The following is a 21,540-nucleotide window of genomic DNA, read 5'->3' as shown; positions in this document are numbered from 1 at the left end:
CTCTTTCTCTCTTTCACGAAATTCCAGTTCCAGCTTCCTTTCTATCTCCTGCCTTTCTGCTTGCTCCCTTTTAAGTCATTTCTCTTTCCTTAGCTTCTAATTCAAGTTTTTTTCCGTTCCTTTGCTTGTTCAAATTCAAGCTGAAGTCTCACTTTCTCCAACTGTTACTCACTAGTGTCAGGTATCCCTTCTGACTGTAGATGCTGTGCTATACTTCTAATTATACCTGATTTCCTAGCCCCCGCAGGTAACCCCAATTTTAACTTATCTGCCAACTCTGTTAACTTACTCCTGGTTTTTTTTTTTGTAACCCAATATGAGATATATCTTCTACTCCAAGACAAGTCTTAGCAATTGCCAAAGCCATCTTGCAGTCTCACCATTTCTAAAAAGCCTCCCCAACTCCTGAATTGAAAGTGCTTCTCGTACTTGTAACCTTAAGATTCACCAATTCCAAACCAATCACGGAATTATAGATATTATCCAGCCAAGAGCCAACAATTGTTATGACACAGCAGTTGGTAAAGGCTGAGTTATTTAAAATCCCAAAGGGAAACTTTAAACAACTGTCATAACCTATATTTTCAATTGGTATGTTTGAGATGCAACCTGAATTCAGAAATGAAACCACCAAGCCTCCAGAGGTTTTTATATATCAATTCAATTAAACATTCATTAATTTTACAAGGTAATAAACACACACACATCTATAAATTACTACCATATTAACTATTACACAAATCCCCAAATTAATCACTTCTAAAATCTTTACCAAGGCAACAATAACCCTTAGACTTTAAACAGACACCAGGCAAAGCACATTTTATCTTACAAATTCAATTTGTTTCCTTTGCAGACAGTTGTAAGCTTTCAAGCGCTTAGATATCACATGTCTCTAATTTCCACACACACAAGTCTTCTGTATATACCTAGCCCTCCCTTTGAATGCAAATTCTCATTGTATCACCAGGCCCTTTGAACTCCACCTCTTCTAACAATAAGACCCCCTTCATAGTACCATTTTTATTAGTAATATAAACGTATTGCTTTGTGCCTCCTAGCTAGGTGCAAGATTTCACCCGCAGTCTTTGAATGGTTTATTCAACAAAATGCAAATGCCCCCTTTATCTTATTGTTTAACATCTCAAAACTACTATCCATCAAAGCAACCAGACTAGCTGGCTTTAATCCATTTAACACACACACACACACTCCCACAGACACAGACCCTACTGCAAATCCAATTTAAAATAATTTCCAATAACACAATATACATTAATGCCTCTTCATAACACTGCCGCAGACCCAGTTTAGCATCTATGTCCTTTAGGACTCAGCCAGCTCGGTCAGTAGTGGTGCTACCGACCACTCTTTGTGATGGACAATGAAGCCCCCCACCCATAGTACATTCTGTGCCCTTGCCACCCTTGGTGCATCCTCCAAGTGGTGTTCAACATGGAGGTGGAGTGATTCAGCTGAGGGGGTGGGAGGCTAGTGGCAGGTGGTAATTGGCAGGAGTTTTAACAATGGAATTGTAAAAACTTATGCTTGATTATTTATGACCTGTGCAAATAAAGACCTGACATGTTCTTTGTCATTCATTAATAGGCATCTGCTTTTGATTGTAGCTAAAGAAGTAGGATTTGTCTTCATATTTTATCCAAGCAGATTTATTAACTCGAGTAACTACCATTATGGGATTTCAAAAACCTTTTCATTCTCTACAACTTTAAGCACTCAAAGTTTACAATTTAAACAAAATCTTGAAAAAAAGTTTTTCTCCTGACAATTTTTTAACTTTTTCATGAACCAATATACTACAACTGAACATTTGTCTTCTGAGAACAAGTTGTTTTGTGTTTGCAGCTTTGAGCATTGCTACTTGGCGGGGGAAGGAAGAAACCTCTTGCACAGTAAAGCTATTTCAACATCACATAGCTTTGTTATTGTAACTTAACCTTAACCCATTAAATTAAACATAGAATGTAGTTTTACGGCCATTTTAAACAATTTACCTTTATTTACCCTAGAATGCTATTTTTCCCCCATTCTCTCTTCCCTGCTTCCTTTTTTCCCTAGTTGCCTTTTATTCCAACCTACATACAGCATCCCATTCACTCACTCGTTTTCTTTAGGTTAAACAACTGATTTCCTTCTCATCAGTACTGGACTATAGCATCCTGCTGGAATCCTTTTCAACCTGGAGTCAGCAAAAGCAAATTCTAACCCTGCAGTAACTCCACTTCTTGTGTTTATTGTTTAAAGTGCTCATGATTTAAGCATAGATGAAAGTGACTCCAAAATTGACATAAGGGTTTCATTGACAAAAAATTCAAAGGTTTTTTTAAGCACAGGTGACTGTTTTTGAAAGTTAACCAGAACAAGCTTTTAACAAATTCATTACCATCAATTAGGAACTGGGATCCACAAACAAATTATTACAGGTCATCACAATGAACTTGGTTGAGGTGATTTTGCCCAGGCACTTTGAGTTATGAGAAGTGATTTTGGTTGGATAGAGTAAAATGTCAAGGTATCAGTTGTTCATTTTTGTAACCTGGTGGGTTTTCACATCAGCCTGCTCCTTTCTCAAACTACCACAATCTGCTTCAGTGTTATCTGATCAAATAACAGCAAGACAAAGCAAAATGCATTCAGCAAAACTCTGCCTTAGTGAGTCAGTATCTGTAAAATGTAGCCAAGTCACTTCCTCTCCCACAGGGCTTTTTTTTAAAAAAGTAAAGCTTAACAAATTTATACAGATACACCAATTGTATTAACACTTTGAATTCTTTAAATGTTAAACTTTTCACCCATGCTAAATGTTATACCTCTTGATTTATATCTGTCTCTTTTACTTTAACTGAAAGTCAAACACATAATATGGGAGTCATTCTAAGGTTGCTTTTATCTGATGTTCTTACTCTTTACATTTTTCCAGTGAGGGATATGCATTTAATATAAAGTAGAACAGATTTATATTACATCAGTAAATATTTCCTTTTCATTCCTCGTGATCTTTCTCAATAGGTTCATAGCATAGGGTGTAGGTCCAACATTATTGCATTCCTCAAATTGACTTTATTAGTGTGTACCTCTAACACTTTATTAAAACAACTGCTGTGAACTATGTTTGCATAAAAGTATGTCTTGGCTTTTTGCATAATAACACTGATTTTCAATGAGGGCTACTGTCAGACCCAAGAGTCCATAGCTGAAAGTACTGCAAATGCTTTGGGAATGTGCAGCAATTATACTCATTCTGTATTCTTTTAACCAAAATTCTCATGATTAGGTTCACGGTGAAGTGTACATGCTGGGAAATGTCTTTATTTTTCATCACCAGTTTTCTGACCTGCCCTTTAACTTTAAAGCATTAACCACCAGTTGGGGTGTATCCCACAAGCTCTAGATGCTCTCCTACAGTTTGTCCAGCTATTTATTTTTCATGTGTGGGCTTTAACGTTGTGTTGGCAGGGAGCATCACAATTGAGGCCAAATCTTTTATCTGTGTCACGTGTACATTCAGCCTCGGTTGCTGCATAGAATCATGGCTGATTTTCTTCTTATCCAGCCAACACTGAGGCCAATAGCACACTTCCTGAAACCCAACCTAAAACAATCTAGCTCCGTACAGAGTTAGAGTCAAACTGGAAATTTTCCTGGTACATTAATAAACACACTAACCCATCAGAAAGGTCACTAGGTATACCTTGATTTGTAAACATATATTCAAGTTGAGTTACTTGAAATCTTAATTGGGTTTTAGCCAAAATTGATGTTCTTTTATAATGATTTTGCAATCCTTTAATACTTGATGGGCCATTTAAAGCCTTTGAACTAAGAATTTTGCTGGAACACTGTTTCTGTACTTCTCTTAAAAATAGTTATTTGTAAATAGGAGCTAATCTTTCAGAAGTATTTTTGTAAGCAAATAAAATTGGTAACTTATGAATTTGTACTGTTCAGCATGATTTTGGAGGGTTCTGAATTTATCACACCAGATCCTGTTAACCCATCGCCTCTGTGTTTGCCGAGCTACATTGTCTCCCAGCCCAGCAATGTCTTAAATTTAGAATTTTATTTCTTGTGTTCAAATCCCTCCATCGCTTTGCCCCTCCCTACATCTGTAACTTCCTAAAGTCCTCTGAGAACTTTGTGTTCCTCCAATTCTGGCATTTTCTTCACCTCTTCATTCGTGCCTTTAGTTGTCTAGGCCCTAGCTCTGAAATTCCCTCATTAAACCATTGTCTTTCTGACCTCTCTGTCATCTTTTAAGACTCTATTTAAAGCCTACTTCTTTGATCAAACCTTTGGTCACCTGTCCTTAATAGCTCCTTGTGTGGCTTGGTGTCAGTTTTGTCTAATAATCCTTCCTTAAAGTGCTTTTCTAAGGCAATGTATAAACACAAGTTGCTATTGATTTTAGGTAGCACTGGAAGTGCAGAAAGAGAGAGCCTCTCTTTGATGATGGCTAAGTTATTGGCAAATGTGGCAAGATGGAGGCCATACCATGATGAAGATGCTTCATTCATTTGAGCTTTCCTTGCACAGCTTGAAGTGCCTACTCAGTGGTTAGCATCCATTATTCCAATATGGATGCCTCAGCAGTTAGAGGCTCTTTCTTTGTGCTGCAGCAACTCACCCAGGCTCCTTCGACAGCACCTTCCAAACCTGTGACCACTACCACCTAGAAGGGCAAGGGCAGCAGATGCATGAGAACACCACGACCTGTTCCAAACCACACACCATTCTGACTTGGAACTATATCACTGTTCCTTCACTGTCGCTGCGTCAAAATCCTGGAACTCCCTTCCTTAACAGCATTGTGGGTATACCTATACCACATTGGACTGCAGCAGTTCAAGAAAGTGGCTCATCACCACCTTCTCAAGGACGATTAAAGATGGGCAGTAAATGCTGGCTTTGCCAGCAACACCCACATTCTGTGAAAGAATAAATTTAAAAATACACTACTTTCGTTATTTTATGGACAGCTGCTTTGGCTGGATGAGAATCCAGAATTCTTAAGACATGCCCCAGCCAGTGTTCTTGCCTGAATCTATCTGACTATATTGCCATCAGTCCATCCTGTGCTTTTACTGTTTCATTTCTGGAACTGTCTTGCCATATTGTCGATGCCATGAAGCAAGTGGAGCTCCTGCCTTGTAGCCATACATAGTCATGGAAATGTTCCGGGCCTTCAATAGACTGAGTTCAGTGTTCGGAAAGTGAATTTTTTTTCCCACTCTTTTCAGTAATAGAATGCCATTGCTATTCTGTTCCCAGTAGCCAACTTGAACTGCTGCTGTTTATCAGTTCTCACTCCAAATTATTTTAACTGAGTTATTTCTAATCCCAGTATTGTCTAGATGCCATTTTACGCATTGCTGCTTGAGAGAATAAAAGGGGTTTTGCATTTTTTTTGTATTTGGCTAGCTGATTTGCAGGATGTACTTTCAGTGAGAGTTGCAGCATTAATGTAGTTCAAATATAACTGACCCTTCTCCCTCTATCTCTGTTTTAGCCCAACTTATCTCAGAAAAGATGTTGAATTATGATCCCTGCAATGTTTGTGCTTTTGGCTTTAGCAGTTGAATTACCCAGTTAAAATGCAATTTACTTTCAAATTCTGTTGTATCTTAGCCAATAATAAAACCTTGTTTTATATATACTATAAATAGTCAAATATTCATTTAAATGTCAACATCAACTAAGTATGTACACTATGCTTTGGAACATCTAGTTATTCAGAGAGGATAAATATTTGAATCTAACGTTTTGTAATTGTTTTTTTAATGTAACAGAACATAACTTGGTGCAAAAGCTATCCCACTATTTCAGTATTCATTATAATATGTAAGTGTACTTGAATCAGCCCACATTAACACAAGTATTCTATTCTCTTTGCTAATCTGTTTCTAAAAGATTTCATAAAAATGTTAATGCTGTATCATACACAATGTGCGTTTTGATTTGTTTCCGTCTACAACATGTAACAGCTATTTCTCTGACAATTTAAGAAGCATATGACCTTTGTTTCAGAGAGGCGCACTTTGCATTCTGAAATTCTCAAATGCTGTTTCATTGAAATGTGAAGGGTTAGGATATAGTTCAGTTGTGCCCTTTCTAGGTATAGAGCTGCTTCGTCTTGGATACACTGGTTACCCAGCTGATTTCCAAATATGGTAAGGTATGCCTGGGCAGAGTGTGGAGCTTACTGTTTCGATGCAGGTCATGGAATAGGTGAACAGTAAGTAAAATCAAGTACACTGTCAAACTATTAGTTAATTGTGAACTTTCATAAAAGACTGGGAAGAAACAGAGGTTACCAGATTTATTATCAAATGTATTTCATTTAGAACAGTCTCATTAAAAGAAGTGTAAGATCCAGTGTGCAAATTAAATTGCACTGTTTCTCTAGACTGTAAAGTATAGCTAATAATTAAAGAACGTATAAGAAGCCTTAGTTTCGTTAAGATATTGTTTATCAAGATATGTTTATAAAATATATTTCAAAACAAAAATGTTCCCACAGAGGGAAAGGGTGGGACTCAGTAATCTAGAACCCCAGATGTCAAGGAGCATACAGAGCAAGATAATGCAAAAAAAACTTACGTCACATTTTAAAAGGTTAATTCTGCAATAAACCTAGGCGAGTTTAAAAAGTGTAGGGGTGAAAGGAAATTAGGAAAGTGAAGAGAGAGCATGAAAAAATTATTGCCAAGGGAAGCCCAAAGACTTTTTATAAATAATTGAGGAGCAAGAAGATAACTTAAAAAAAAAAGTGCGACTAATTAGAGACTAAAAAGGTACAGCGTGTGGAGGCGGAAAGTGTGGGCCTGGTTCTAAATAAATACTTTGTGTCTATTTTTGCAAAAGAGGGACAAGAGAGATGTTATTGAGAAGGAGGAATGTGAAATATTGGTTGCGATAAACCTAGTGAGGGAAAAAATTAAGGACATGATGGGGTTGATTTAAACAGCATTAATCTCTCTTCTCAGCACCCATCCGTAAACAAAGGTATTTTGATTTTCTTCCCCCTTTATAAACTGTAGCATATTTCCCACCCCTTGGTTTTGGTATGATCAATAATCCAACAGCAAACTCGAGTTAGGATGAACTCAAAAGGGTTCGTTTATTTACACATATTCAAAACGCGAAAGTAAGATTGCAACTTTGCTTCCTTTGCATTCATACAGTAAAGGAAGGATAGAGAAAGGAAAGATTTACAATGTAGAGACCGCAGAGAACAGAAATATTGTTTCATGTGGGTTCCAGAATCAAATGAGGTATTCCTTCAAGGAAGCCGATGAGCTGAAAACCGATGCTGGATAATTCACTTTACCAGTGGTGTTGACTTCACCTGATGAGATAGGCATGCAGAGATGATTCAGTCTTGTAGGTGATGGTACAGAATTTCCAGTAGAAGCAGTGTAGATGGGACCAGGTGTCCACCCTGGGCTAGAACTCCTTGTCTGTGATGCTGCTAGTTAGATGGTAAAATGGCAGACTGACTTTGCAGTACACCAAAGTAATATTATTGATTCCACAAGCTAGAGATCCATGTCACATGACTCCCACCTCTGCACTCTGTCTTTGACAAGGGATGTGTATCCCTTGTCTTAGCCCCGAGATTGCTGAATGTCACAATCATTAAGAATTGAAAGGAAGGTTGCAGGGCCTTTGTCTTAGTAGACGAACAGACTCCTGTTAGCCAGCCTGGGTTATGCAATATAGTTGGCCTTTGTTTAGCTGTCTTTTGAATTTGGCCTGTACAGCCCATGATGTGTCGTTAGTGGCTCTTCAGAGGTAATGTGAGCGTTTCCCTGGTACTGCCAGGTAGCTTGTTTTGTTCAAGTGTCAGAAAAAGACATAGTTCAGCTATTTTAGGTCGATGTTCAGTTTTAAATTTTTAGAGATAGCAATGAGCTTATTTTTATATATTTCATTAAAAATTTATACATGACTTCACATGAAGTCTTAGTACCTCAAAATATGGTGTTATCCTTCAAAGTGGATAAAATCATGAGACCCAGATTAAATGAATCTCTGGCTGCTAAGGAAAGCAATAGTTGGAAGCTCTGGGCATCGTTTTCCAATTTTTTCTGGCTATAAGCATGGTACTGGAGGACGACTAATATTGTACCATTTCTTACAAAAGGAGAAAAAATAGCCCGAGTAATTGCAGACCAGTCAGCCTAACCACGGGCAAATTATTGGAAAAAATTTTGAGACAGTATAAGTCATGTAGAGAGGCATGGATTAATCAAGGACAGTCAGCATGGATTTGTTAAGGGAAGGTTATGGCTGACTAACTTAAATTTTTGGAGGTTGCAAAAGGAAGCTTGATGAGGGTAGCATAGTTGGTGTAGTCTACATAGATTTTAGTGGGGTTTTTGGCAAGGTTTCACATGATACTTGTCAAAATATTAAATGATAATGGGATCCAAGGGAAAGTGGCAAGTTGGATTCAAAATTGGTCACTGGCAGGAAGCAAAAGGTTGGCTGGAATGCTGTTTCCAGTAAGATTCTACAGGGGTCAGTACTGGGTCCCTTGCTGTTTGTGGTATATATTAATGATTTGGACTTAAATGTAGGAGGCATGATTAAGAAGTTTGCAGATGATATGAAAATTGGCCACATAGTTGATATTGAGGAAGAAAACCGTAGACTGTAGGAAGATATAAATGGACTTGGTGGGCAGTAAACTAAAAATGGTATTCAGAAGTGTGAAATAAGGTATTTGGGAAGGACAAACAAGGCAAAGGAATGTACAATAAATGGTAGGATACTGAGAAATGTAGAGGAAAAGAGGGACCTTAGGGTGTATGTCCATAGATTCCTGAATGTAGCAGGATGGGTAGATAAGGTGGTTAAGATGGCATGTGGGATCTTTTTTTCTATACTGCCCAAAGTCTAGAGTATAAGAGCAGGGAGGTTATACTAGAATTATATAAAACATTAACCCGATTGCCCCTGGAGTACTGCATAAGGTTATGGTGACTGTATTACAGGAAGGATGAGATTGCAGTAGAAAGGATGAAGAGATTTGTGAGGATATTGCCAGGAATGGAGACTTTTTGCTATGATAGAAGATTGGATAGGCTGGAGTTATTTTCTTTGGAATGTAGGAGCCTGAAAGGAGATTCATTGACCTGCATAAAATTGAAGGACCTATTTCCTTGGCAGATTGGTCATTTGGAAGGATCAGAGAGTAGTTGAGGAGAAATATTTTCATCCTGAGGGTGGTGGGGTTCTGGAATTCACTGCTTTGTAAAAGAGAGAGAGAATAGGACAAAGCAGAAAAAGTGTGCTTATGATGGATGTCAGGTTGTTAATACAAATAAGAACCAGGCTGAATAAAGAAAGTTAAGAAGAGAGGCGAAAATGTAAATGAGAGAGGCAAAGAGAGAGGATGAGAAGAAATTGGCAGCATAAAGAGAATCTAAAAGTCTTCTGTAGACACTAGAGGGGTGGGCTAATTGGGACCATAAAAGGAACCTATGCATGGAGGCAGGGGGCATGGCTGATGTACTAAATGAGTACTTGCATCTGCCTTTGCCAAGGAAGAAGATGCTGCAAAAGTCATAGCGCCTATACTTAAAGTTGAAATGTCACCAGGACAGGAGGGGATACAGCAGAGGATGCTGTGGGAAGTAAACGTGGAGATACTGGCCGCAATCTTCTAGTTCTCTTTGTCTACAGAAGTGGTGCCAGAGGATTGAAGAATTGCAAGTATTGCACCATTGTTTTGAAAAGTTTGTAAGGATAGACCCAGCAACTAGGATCTATCAGTTTAACCTCACTGGCTGGAAAGCTTTTTCGAAGCAAAAGTGCGGAACAAACAGCCTCTTAGACAAGTGTCAATTAATTAAGGAAAGCCAGCACTGAATAGTTAAAGGTGAACCTGTGTTTAGCTGATTTCTTTGAGCTTTTCTGGTAAGATAACAGAGGGGGTTAATGAGGGCAGTGTGGTTGATGTCGTGTATGTGGACTTCCAAAAGGCGTTTGATAAAGTGCGACATAATAGGCTTGTCGGCCAAGTTGAAATCCATGGAATAATAAGGACAGTGGTGGCATGGATATGAACTTGGCTGAGTGAAAGGAAACAGAGAAGTTTTGAACAGTTGTTTTTCAGACTGGAGGAAGGTATACAGTGGGACGACTCCACTGGGGTCAGTATTAAAACGGCTACTTTTCTTGATTTGGTATTAATGACCTCAACACAATTTTCAAAATTTGCCAATGACAAAACTTGGATGTGCTGTGAACTGTGAGGAGGATAGAAGTGAATCAATTTGGAAAGAAAATGAAGAGAGGCAACATAAAAAATTACAATTCGAAAGAAGGTATATGTGCACAAATTATTGGAGGTGGCAGGGCAGGTTGAAAAAGTAGCTAAAAAGGCATATGCGATCCCAAGCTTTATAAATAGAGGCACAGATTACAGAGGTTTTCATGCACCTTTATTGGGGAGGTTATGCTAGAACTATATAAAACATTAATCAGATTGCAGCTGGAGTACAACTGAGTATCGTGTTCAATTCTGGGCTCCGCACTTTAGGGTGACTGTGAAGGCTTTGAACAAGGTTTAAAAATGATCTACAAAAATTACTTTTTTTGTCTGCCTTTAAAATCAGCAAGAAGCTGTTTACAGACAGTGTTCCACTAAAAGCCATTAAACTAGCTGCAAGTCAACAAGCAGCCAAGGTAATTAACAACAATACCTTGAAAGTGAGAGATCCCAACAGACAGGACTTTCCCCAACCTGTTCTAACTTCAAGTGAGAACCAACCTCCTAGAAATTCGACTACAAGAAACCTCATGGCCTGCTGAGAATCCTTCACCTTACAAGACGTTCACTTCAACTTGGTAAAGCATCACCATCTAAGAAACTACAGGCCTGCCTCAAAAGATATTGAGATAATTATAAGCTGTAACAGTAAATTACTTTCATCTGTCTGTGAGAATATGTATGTGAGAGTACTCACCCACAGTACTGTTACGGAAAGAAGTTCCAGGATATTGACGCAGTGACAGTGAAGAAACAGCGGTATAGCTCCAAGTCAGGATGGCGTGTGGCTTGGAGGGGAACTTGCAGATGGCAGTGTTCCCATGCATCTGCTGCGCTTGCCCTTTGAGGTCGTAGATGCTATTGGTTTCAGAGGTGCTGTTGGAGCCTTGGTGAGTTGCTGCAGTTCACCTTGTAAATGGTACACACTGCTGCCACTGTGCATTGGTAGTGGAAGGAGTGGATGTTGAAGGTGGTGGATGGGGTGCCAGTTAAGTGGGTTGCTTTGTCCTGGATGATGTCGAGCTTCTTGTTGGAGTGTTGTTGGAGCTGGACTCATCCAGGCAAATGCAGAGTAACGCATCACCCTCCTGACTTGTGCCTTATAGATGGTGGACAGGCTTTGGTGAATCCTGAGGCGAATTACTCTCTGTAGAATTCTCAGCCTCTGACCTGCTCTTATAGCCACAGAAATACAATATACAATATTTTAAAAGATTACATTCACCCACAGTGCTTTTAGATTGACCGTGCTCATCTAATGTCACAAGTTGCCGGTGCAGGTAGCAGCTGAAGGCCCAAGGTTACCTGCACCAACCGACTTCTGCCATTAGATGACTCTAGTGCAAGTTCAGAATGGGAGCCAGGAACAGACTCTCTGTTCTAAATTAAGAACAGAGGGTGGGAAGCAAGGGCAGTAGCGAGGAAAAGAGGGACTGAGGGCTGGAGTAGAAGCACTGTGGGAAATGCATTGAGTAGGCAGGCTACAGAAGAGTAAGCCTGTAGCAAACAACGTTAAAGTGAAACTGGCAATGTTAAATGGATATATTGGAACTACACTTTAAAGTTGTTAATAAAGTAACAACGATAAGTGAGTCAATGTTAGTCTGATACAATGTTAGTGTATCTTATATGCATCTTTTCCTCTACAATACATTCTGTAATATAGAATCTTATGCCAACTATTATGTTTGACAATTTGGCAAATTATTTGAATGTAAATTTTGATTCCCTTAATGCAGTTTTTTCTAACTGCAAAAGAGCAGCTTGTAGTTTGAGATTTACATATCAAAGCTATTAGTATGAGAGTGGTTGCGAGAGTATTTTTTTTTTGCACAAGCTGATTGGTAATGCTGTTCTGAGCTCCTCTATTTGCAGTTAAATAGCATTTGCAGCAACATCTAAACCACCTAAACATTAAACTTGATTGCAGATAGACTTCTCTTCCTGCTCCTGCACCTTTGCCAGCGGTGTTTCCTTCACCCGCACCCAAGGAAATATCCTCGGCCCCTCATTTCTTATTTACATTCTGCTCCTCTGTAACCTCATCCTTAAACAGTGTGTCAATTTCCACTTGTACACTGAGAACACCCAGATCTAACTTACCGCCACCTCTCTTGACCCCACCACTATCCTGAAATTACTTAGCCTGACATCTGATACTGGATGAGCAGAAATTTCTCCCAGCTGAATATTGGGAAGACTCAGCCATTGTTTTCAGTACCCACCACAAGCCCCTCTTCCAGACAACAATCTGAGGTCGAACCAGAAAGTTTGCAACCTCTATCATATTTAAGCCTTGGGATGAGTTTCCAACCACATATCCACACCATCACTAAGACCGCCTATTTCCACCACTAACATCGTGCAATTGTGCCCCTGTCTTAGCTCATCAGCTCATTCATGCCTTTGTTACCTCTAGCCTTATCCATTCCAACACACTCCTGGCCAGCCTCCCAGTTTCTACTCTCCATAAACTTGAGGTCACCCTAAACCCTGCTTCTCAAGTTTAATTTGCACCAATCCTGTTCTCATTCATCAACACTCACTGACCTACATTGGCTCCAATTAAGCAACACGTCAACTTGAAAATTCTCAGCCTTGTTTTCAAATCCCACCGTACCCCTGACCTTCACTATTTCTGTAACCTCATCCAGCCCTACAATCCTCCGAGGTATCTGTGCACCTCCGATTTTCACCTTGGCATCCTTGATTCTAATTGCTCCATCATCCATGCCCTGGATCTTCAGGTGTCTGGGACCTAATTTCTGGAGGCCCCTCCCTAAACCTCTCCATCTCTCTGTTTCTCTTTCCTGCTTTGAGACACTCCTTAAAACCTACCTCATTGACCAAGCTTTTGGTCATCAGCATATTGTCAAATTATGTTTGAAAACTCTCTTGCAAAGTACCTTGGGATAATTTAACTTCATTAAAGGCACTATATAAATGAACGTTGTTCCTTCCAGCGTTATATCATTAACTGATTCATATTTTTCTGTCATTGGAGTGGAACCGTTAACCAGATTTTACAGTACCTAGTGTGCTGTAAAAGAAAATGAACCAATAGATTTTATCATGATTAAGAATGCAAAAAGGCTTTCTGAATTATGCATATTGAATAAATATAATAAATCCACAAGTTCCAAGAGAAACAGTAACACTTGAGAAAGAATTATGCAATGTTCAGATTCCTGGAGATGTTTAGTGAGCATCAGCACTATAAAAGATAAATATTCAAACAAGGGTAGGTCAGTTTCTCTAGTTTGCCAACAGCTTGTTTACCATCTGTATTCAGTCTTTGCTCAAGAAGCTGCCTTTATATTTGCACTGCACACACAACCAAAGTGAATATCCCATCTTTAAAATGTGCAAGACCACCCAATTGGCCACATATTCCAGTGAATCAGTATAGTTCACAATCACAGTGTAGGCCCACATGTTGTTCAATTAATTATTTTTGAAAGAATTTGGCGATCATGTGGGCAAACCATCTTGGGTCTAAAATCAGTTCCTACGTTTATTCATTGTTCTTCATTAGGGAAAAGAGGATATAAGGATTTGTTAGCAGCAAAATTTGGTTGTATGGTGTCCAGGTTATCAGCGCTAAGTGCCATTTTTGGTCCAAAATGCTGTCCACAGTGCATGCTCACACTTCTGGTGTGGACCATGCTGGACACTATTTTGAATAGGCCATTAATGTGGAAACTGTGATCATGTGCTGGAAGCATGCAGAGTAGGCAAATTGTTTAAGTAAGAACGTGTATTTATATAGTACTTTTTACAACAATTGGATGTCTTAAGGTGCTTTACAGCCAATGATATACTTTTGAAAGAGCAATCACTGTTGCAACATAGCAATCGTGGCAGCCAAGCTGCACATGGCAAACTCCCAAAAATGGCAATGTGATAATGACCAGATGATTTTTTTTTGTGATGTTGATTGAGGGATAAATATTGACCAGGGCACCAGGGCTAGCTTCCCTTCTCTTCTTTGAAATAATGCCATGGGATCTTGTACATCCACTCGAGCAGGCAGATGGGGCTTTGCTTTAACGTCTCATCTGAAAGACAGCACCTCCAGCAGTGCAGTATTCTCTCAGCACTGGAGAGTCCAGGGGAGGGGTGGGGAAAAGGGAGCCAGAGGAGCAGAAGTGTTTTAACATACTTGGCTTAAAGGGATGCACTCCTGAGCAGGCTCTGTGCCTGCAAAGAGCAGGCCTAAAAAATTCAATGTTAAAAAGTAGTGTATGTTGTGGGTAATCAGGCCAAGTTCCCGAATGACAGGATCTGGCAGAACCATCAATGTGGTCTCCCCCAGAGCCCATTCAGGTGCACTACTACAACATCTTCATTTGAGGGTAAGTGGGCTCCCCGGAAAGTGCAAGTACCATTGCCGCCTTGATTATTGGCAAACTTCTCAGTATTTGTCGCTTTTGTGACCACACAATCTGGGCTATTGTGTTTGGATGATGTGGCGCTCATGGTTAAATAGCTGGTAGTGTGTGTGAGCTGAGAGATGTGAGGTTTACAGCAGCACAAAGTATTGAAGATGTGGAGATGCAAATGAGTGTTAAGTTTGAGTTGTGATTGATAGATTGTTAGTATGATAGATTGTTGGTATGAAAATAATGGGAGTATGGTGCATTGCGTACATTGTGAATCTAATTTGGCAGGTAGTGAGACGTGACAGCAGAAGATGCATTTACTGACCTGAGCATCATGTGAGGTCATTGAACATTTTGCAGCTCTGCATCCATGTCCTTGGAGCTTCATTGCTTGCTTTGACTGCCATAGCTATATGATCCCATTGCCTTCTGACAGAACCTCTGCAGAAAGATGATATACATCTCTCTTGTTGTGCACCTGCTCAACCAAGGCCTCCAGTACAGTGTCTAAAAATCTTGGAGCCTGTTTTCTGCCATGCTGTACCATTATTTAGTGTTTTTCTAGCTCTCGCTCTCTTCTACAACCAGTGCTGATACCTGATCCAGCCATAGTACACCTCTCTTTTAAGAGGTGCATGCTAGCTTTAAATGGCGCCATTCTCTCTCAATTTCGCACCCAGCAACACTAAATTTACGTGCTACCTGCATCAGAAGCAACTGGCGTGGGTTAATTGTGTATTGCTATCTGCTTCTGTGCCTGATTTCAGGCCTTAATAAATTTCTCGATCACTGGCTTTCTAAAATAATCTAGTTGATTATTGTTGAGCAGATCAGTAGTCCTGTTTGTTTAAAATTTCCAAATAAGGAGTCGCAAAAGACTGGGTAATAATTGTCCCATGTGATCTCTTGGGTGTATACTATATATTCTATAAAGCTGGATCAGCTGGCACTCTGTAGTCAGATACACAATTCGTTCAAAATTTGACAGCTCACTGGCCAATTTGGGCTCTAACCCTTATTTCAAATCAAATTTTTTTACTGCCTCCCATCTAAGACTTTTGTAATATGTATATATTTGAAACAAAATACGTGCAACAGGCTTCATACTTGCCACACTGCACTAATCCTAAAATTGTCAGAAGGTTTTTTTGTTGCAGGGTGCTGTAAGATATCATTAGGAGGTCTTCAGTATACCTAATAAAACTTCCTTATGGTGAAACTGAGACTGGCACTTCGTAAGACAATTTTGGTTTAAAAAAGTTATGATGATCAATAAATTATAGAATCATACAGCACAGGAGGAGGCCATTTGGTCCATGTCTGATGGCTTGCTAAAGAGGTATCCAATTATTACCACCCCCCCCTGCTGTTTCCCCATAGCCCTGCAGATTTTTTCCTTTTCAAGTATATTACCCATTCCCTTTTAAGCATTACTACTGAATATGCTCCCAACGTCTTTCAAGCCGTGTATTTCAGATCATCATAACTTGTTGCATAAGGACATTCCTTCTCATTTCCCCATCAGATTTTTTTTGCAAATTAACTTAAACCTGCGTCCCCTGGTTATTGATCCTCCTGCCAGTGGAAACAATATTGCCCTGTCAACTCTATTAAAACCCCTCATAACTTAGAACACCTCTATTAACTCTCCCCTTGTCCATCTATGCTCTAAGGAAAATAATGCTGTTTCTTTAGTGTCTCCACAAAACTAAGTCCCTCATCCCTGTTACCATTCTGGTAAATTTCCTCTGCTTTTTGTGGTGGTATAAGGACTCAGCAGAGACCTCTGTACAGTACAATGATCACCTTATCCAAGTGCACATGGAGAAGGCTCTCTTCTAACAAGGTCGTGAGAATTCTAATTCTACAGCAAACAATCACTTACTTTTATGCTAAAAAAAAACTGCAAGAAGGTCTGCACGTATACAGTTACTTAGAAAAGCTGCAGACCGCGCTTCAACCATTCTTCTGAACACCTGTAGCAAAATTTAGCTTATTATGACAGTTACTTGTCTATTACCTAAGCTGTAAAAGCTGCTCACATCCTGTATTCAAAGAGGTAATGCCATACTTTGTGGTCCCGTTGTCTAGGTTACAATGAATGTTCCATCCTAGCTAGACCCAGTTCTCGCAATGCTCATTATTTAGCAATTTAGGTCAAGCTTCCTCGTGCTCCCTGCATTTAATCATGTTAACCTGTGCTAGCCTTAATTATTTGTGATCCTAATATGTACACAGTTTTGTTTGTACGTGATGTCCTTGCAAGAAGATTTAGTTTCTGGGAATGATGAATACAAAGATTCTAAGGAGAAATGTTCAGCGACTAGAGAAGTCCCTTTGCTTACTTTCAAGAGCAGGATGTCTCAACTCGGGCCTCGTAAAATACCTGTTTAATATGATTCGAAGGTTATCGACTTGGGCTACTTTCTCTGCACACATGAAAGAAGTGAAACCAGTTGACTTGAATATGCTCACAGGAAGACACTGGGTCACTGGGAAGAAACGCCGAAGCGGATTAGCTTGGTTTGTGTTTGCTATGGCTCCCTACAGACTTCAGATGTTTGGTTTCCTTGTGACCAGTTTAGGCCAAGGTGAAATTTCAGACGAACTAAGAAGATCACTTAACAAACCATGTGGCAAAGGAAGCACAAGGAAACGAGATGATCTAGCTGAAGAAGAACTTGGCTGGGTTGAATCTTTGTCCGGTGATCTACCTGACGATGATGATTCAGTGGTGGATCCCATTTATAAGCCTAGCAAACATACTGATTCTGAGGAAATTAGTGAGCAATATAAGGAATGTAATAATACTGAGACAGATCTGGAAATAGAAAAGACTGGAGACCCTGGCTTAATGAAGCTGAAAGAAACTCCTTGCCATGAGAATGAAAATGATGCACTTTGCGTTAATTCTAAAGAACATATCACTTCATAGATTGAGAAGCTGAGAATGATTAACTTTTCTGCATAAATATTTGTGAACGTTTGTAATTTGAATCAACTGAACTTTTGTACATTCAGTTTTGTGTATTGAGATTTAATAAAATTTAATTCATCAAAAAAAAGCGCTGCCTTCAATGGTTTAATGTCTTTCCTAAAGTGTGGTGCAAAGAATTGGAGGCCTAATCATGAATTTGTAACCATTTATTACAGCTTCTTGCTTTTGTACTACATTCCTCGATTTGTAAAACCATGGATCCCCTTTTGCTTTTCTGACTGCTTTATCGACTTTGCTTGCCGCCACCTGTATACGAAACTCTAAGTTTTAAGTTCTTCTGATTTGATTTGGAAGTTTGAGTTTTCCTGCATGTACTTTATTTCCCTAAATATTCTCATTCAAAATTGTTCACTGAAATAAGCAGAGCAATATATTACTGCAGTACAAGCACTATGCCTTAGTATTCAAAGAGAAAGGCAGTCAAAAGGGAACTCATTTTAAGATCATTTCCTTGACTTGTTCAGTTGATGTGACTTGTGAATCCCACCAGTATTTGGAAATCCATCCATTTGCGTTTGCCAGTAGAAAACCATTATCCATTACTGTTATGAAATCAATGGCTAGAATGGGATTTAATCCTTTTTTAAGTCATACAGCAGATATGTGCAATATCTTTTCAGAAGGTTAGCATATGAATACTTAGTTTTCTTAAGGAAAAGATTGAATTCAACAGGTTATCTTTACACAAGGCTCTTACTATAGGAAACAGTGAAATAACATGGGGTATCCAGATACATCATTTTTGAAGTTATTAAGCATCTAAAAAACAAGTTGCCTGAATGAAATAAGTGCATAATTCAAATGGTGCAAATATTTGAAAATGCCACGATTTGATGAAGCAATGGCTATGCTTCCTTTCTTCGAAAAATTAGACTTGTTTGACTTCTTAAAATAAACTTGGAGCTCTTTCCAAATTTGACTGCACTACTTGTTCTTCAAGCTGAATTCCAGTGTTTCCCTCTATTTTCCTGTCCTGAAATGATTATGTAAACTTTGTTTATCAATTGTATCAGATCTCCTAATTTCTTCATTCTGGTTACAGTGACCACTTTTAAGTGAGCAAACCTGTTTGAAATGATCTGTTCGGAATTAGCTTTTGAGAAAAATCTCAACTTCATATAAGTTTGATTTTGTGATTTTATAGTAACTTTCAAGATTGAGGATGTCCACAATTGTTTACACTTCTGGAAAAAATATACTACTACTAAAAATACAAGTAACCGCATTTAAAAAAAATTTAAGATTAAAATCAGTTACTCTTAGTGTAGTTAACTTAACATTCAATCCTGGTATTCTGCATATTCAAAACCAATTTTATTTAATCTAAAATTTAATTTATTTTCCTGAGATTTCTATAGATAGTGCTAACTATGGTGGAAATGTCCTTTTGGGAGAATATTTAAGGGTTATGATTTTAGGATCATTCGCAGTCCCAGCTTCTATGGAATATACAGCATTCAAACTGAATAATCCTAATAGTCGTTGGCAGTTTATCCTAACTATAAATCAGATCAGATGGCCCGCCAAAAGAATGTTCTGAATTTCAGATCCTTGTGCAAAATCCCACACTGCTTTTCAATGTGGTTGTTTCTAAACCCACTAGTCTCCTTTTGATGAGAACAAGACCGAAATTATGTTGAAAAATGCATTTGCAGCCAAAGTGAGGAGCTCAAGTTTATATGTTAAGTAACTAGTTTCCATTAATAGCCTAGTATCTATACCAGGAAACAATAGAATGTTTGCAGTCCATCACTTAAGTGAAAACAAATAGTTAATTGTTTACCGAGGGAGTTTGCTTCTTCGAGGGATTTGTTTAAAGAAAACTGAGGGGCAAATCTTTTCAAAAGTAAGTTTGTGATATTCTATGTTAAAACGTAAGAACTTCTATCTTCTGAAGTAATGACTTCCTTGTTAAAACTGTTGAACCCATATGTATGAAAGGGAACTTTTAAGGCGTTTCTTCCTCAGAGAAAAAACTTAATTCCCAGCTGAAAGCGAATGGTGCCTTTGGCTTAATTCCAGCATTCCTATTCAAGTCAAAAAATTTGAAATGCCAGAAGAAAGCAGCACATGAAACAGCCCAGCTAAGGCAATAAGAACAAAACAAAACTTGCTGTATTCATACATCATCAAGAGGTGCTCCACCCCCTTGATGTGAACAAAGTCTCAAAATGAAAGATCGTATATTGATGGTTATCTCAATTTCGCTGTCTTATGGCACAGTTCAGGTAATTTAAAAACCACTTTCTTACAGCTGTAGTATTTTGAAAGACAGTCCTTTGGGATTTTATTTGATGACTTCATCTGTTTTTTTTTAAACATGTTGAACTCTTGATGCAACTAAGGAAGAACAAATCTCAGTTTGAAGATCAACATTCATCTAACAGTCCTATTTTCATTTTACCTGTCAGCCTGCACTGTTGTAAAGCATATCTCTACAATTTCAACTGCGGATAAGGACAAACCTGTTCTGAAGGCAACGTATGTGAGCTTAGAAAAAACTTACTCAGAAAAGTGAACCTTATACATCATTGGTCAGAAGTGAATACCTTGGATTTGGGTAACTATGTCAGCGCTATATTCTAGGAATAAGGACCTAACGAGGAGCAGGAAAGCACAGCAAGAGACACCGCCTTGCTCACCTTCACCCACCAGCAAGACATTTCGAGTAAGAAAACCACTGACTTTTGTTGCAGTGCTCTGGTATAGTAATATGAGGCATATAAACTATGCGACAAATAATGTATGGGAACCGTGGGTTGCAAATTTTTTTTTTTAATCCTGATTTTAAAAACACACGTTAAGCAGTCAGCCTTCTATTTATGTACATTTTGAGAGCTAGGGTAAATAGTGTTGTGGTGTTTTTGTATTCTAGAAAAGATTAAACTATAGAAAGATTTCATTCTGAAGTAAATTCAAGAAAAACATGTTGCTGATTTTTTTCTGTGTTTTCTTCCTCCTTAGAACTGTTGATTTTGACAATTGGACTGTTTTTTTATAAGCGTATAGGGAGTAGTAAATATGATAGTCAACATACTTTTTTTGTATACTGCCCAATATTTTTAAAGTGCGACTTGTATGGCTCTATTTAACTGTTACATTCTGACAAGTTGAGCTCATGTTTTCTTTATCAGTAATTGGCACTGGCATATATGTATGCCTGAGGGATTAACCTCAGTAATGGTTCTAAATCTGTATATTAAATGTACAGCAGGGTGGCTAATAGATGAACAATCCCATTGAAAATAATGAAAGATTTTTCTTAATAGCTAATCGTAACCAGTTTCATTTAATGCCAATTCTGATTGTGTGGTCTAAGCATATACAGGAACCATTTGTGGGAGGTTATTGTGGAAGTCGTATATAATTAGTAACAGCTGCTGTGGAGCAGATATACTGCTGTTTAATGTGCAGAGGAAAAGTAGAGTTTGGGGCCCAGGGAAAACTTGCTAGAGGAACCCAGCTTGAAATATAAACTACAAGTCTGAAAGAAATTTTGATCAAACAAAAGGAAAATCATTGCAGTGACAGTACAGCCATGTTGTCAAGTATGTTTTGAAGAAACACTTTTGCAAGATTTGAATCTCCATGAAAAATGTAACTTATTTCCTTTTTATTCATCATGGGATGTGGATGTTGCTGGCTAGGCCAGCATTTATTCCCCATCCCTAATTACCCTTGAGAAGGTGGTGTTGAGCTGCTGCCTTGAACTGCTGCAGTCCATGAGGCGTAAGTACATCCACGGTACTGTTAGGAAGGGAGTTCCAGGATTTTGACCCAAAATTTGTAACATCAGGATGTTTTAATGCATTTTACCTGATTCATAATTCTTATTTGTCTTTGGTAGCCATTGCATAATTTCA

The 21,540-nt window shown here is 38.6% G+C and overlaps 1 protein-coding gene across 3 annotated transcripts in view; it reads left to right on the top strand.

The window, feature by feature from the left end:
- LOC144683564 (protein phosphatase 1 regulatory subunit 12A-like) overlaps positions 1-21,540 on the top strand; it is a 301,353-nt gene that overhangs the window by 233,537 nt on the left and 46,276 nt on the right. Inside the window, exon 19 of one of the 3 annotated variants that reach the window (XM_078546709.1) lies at positions 20,023-20,244. The exons of the other annotated variants lie outside the window; for them this stretch is intronic. Within the exon in view, the coding sequence (XP_078402835.1) occupies positions 20,023-20,043 (21 nt within the window). The 3' untranslated portion in view covers positions 20,044-20,244. Of the gene's footprint in view, positions 1-20,022; positions 20,245-21,540 lie in introns of those variants that run through there. 3 annotated transcript variants of the gene reach the window in all.

The sequence above is a fragment of the Cetorhinus maximus genome, chromosome 8 (assembly GCF_964194155.1).
Source record: "Cetorhinus maximus chromosome 8, sCetMax3.hap1.1, whole genome shotgun sequence".
NCBI lineage: Eukaryota > Metazoa > Chordata > Chondrichthyes > Lamniformes > Cetorhinidae > Cetorhinus > Cetorhinus maximus.
The sequence above is the reverse complement of the archived record's forward strand: the minus strand, read 5'-3'. Positions and strand labels throughout refer to the sequence as shown.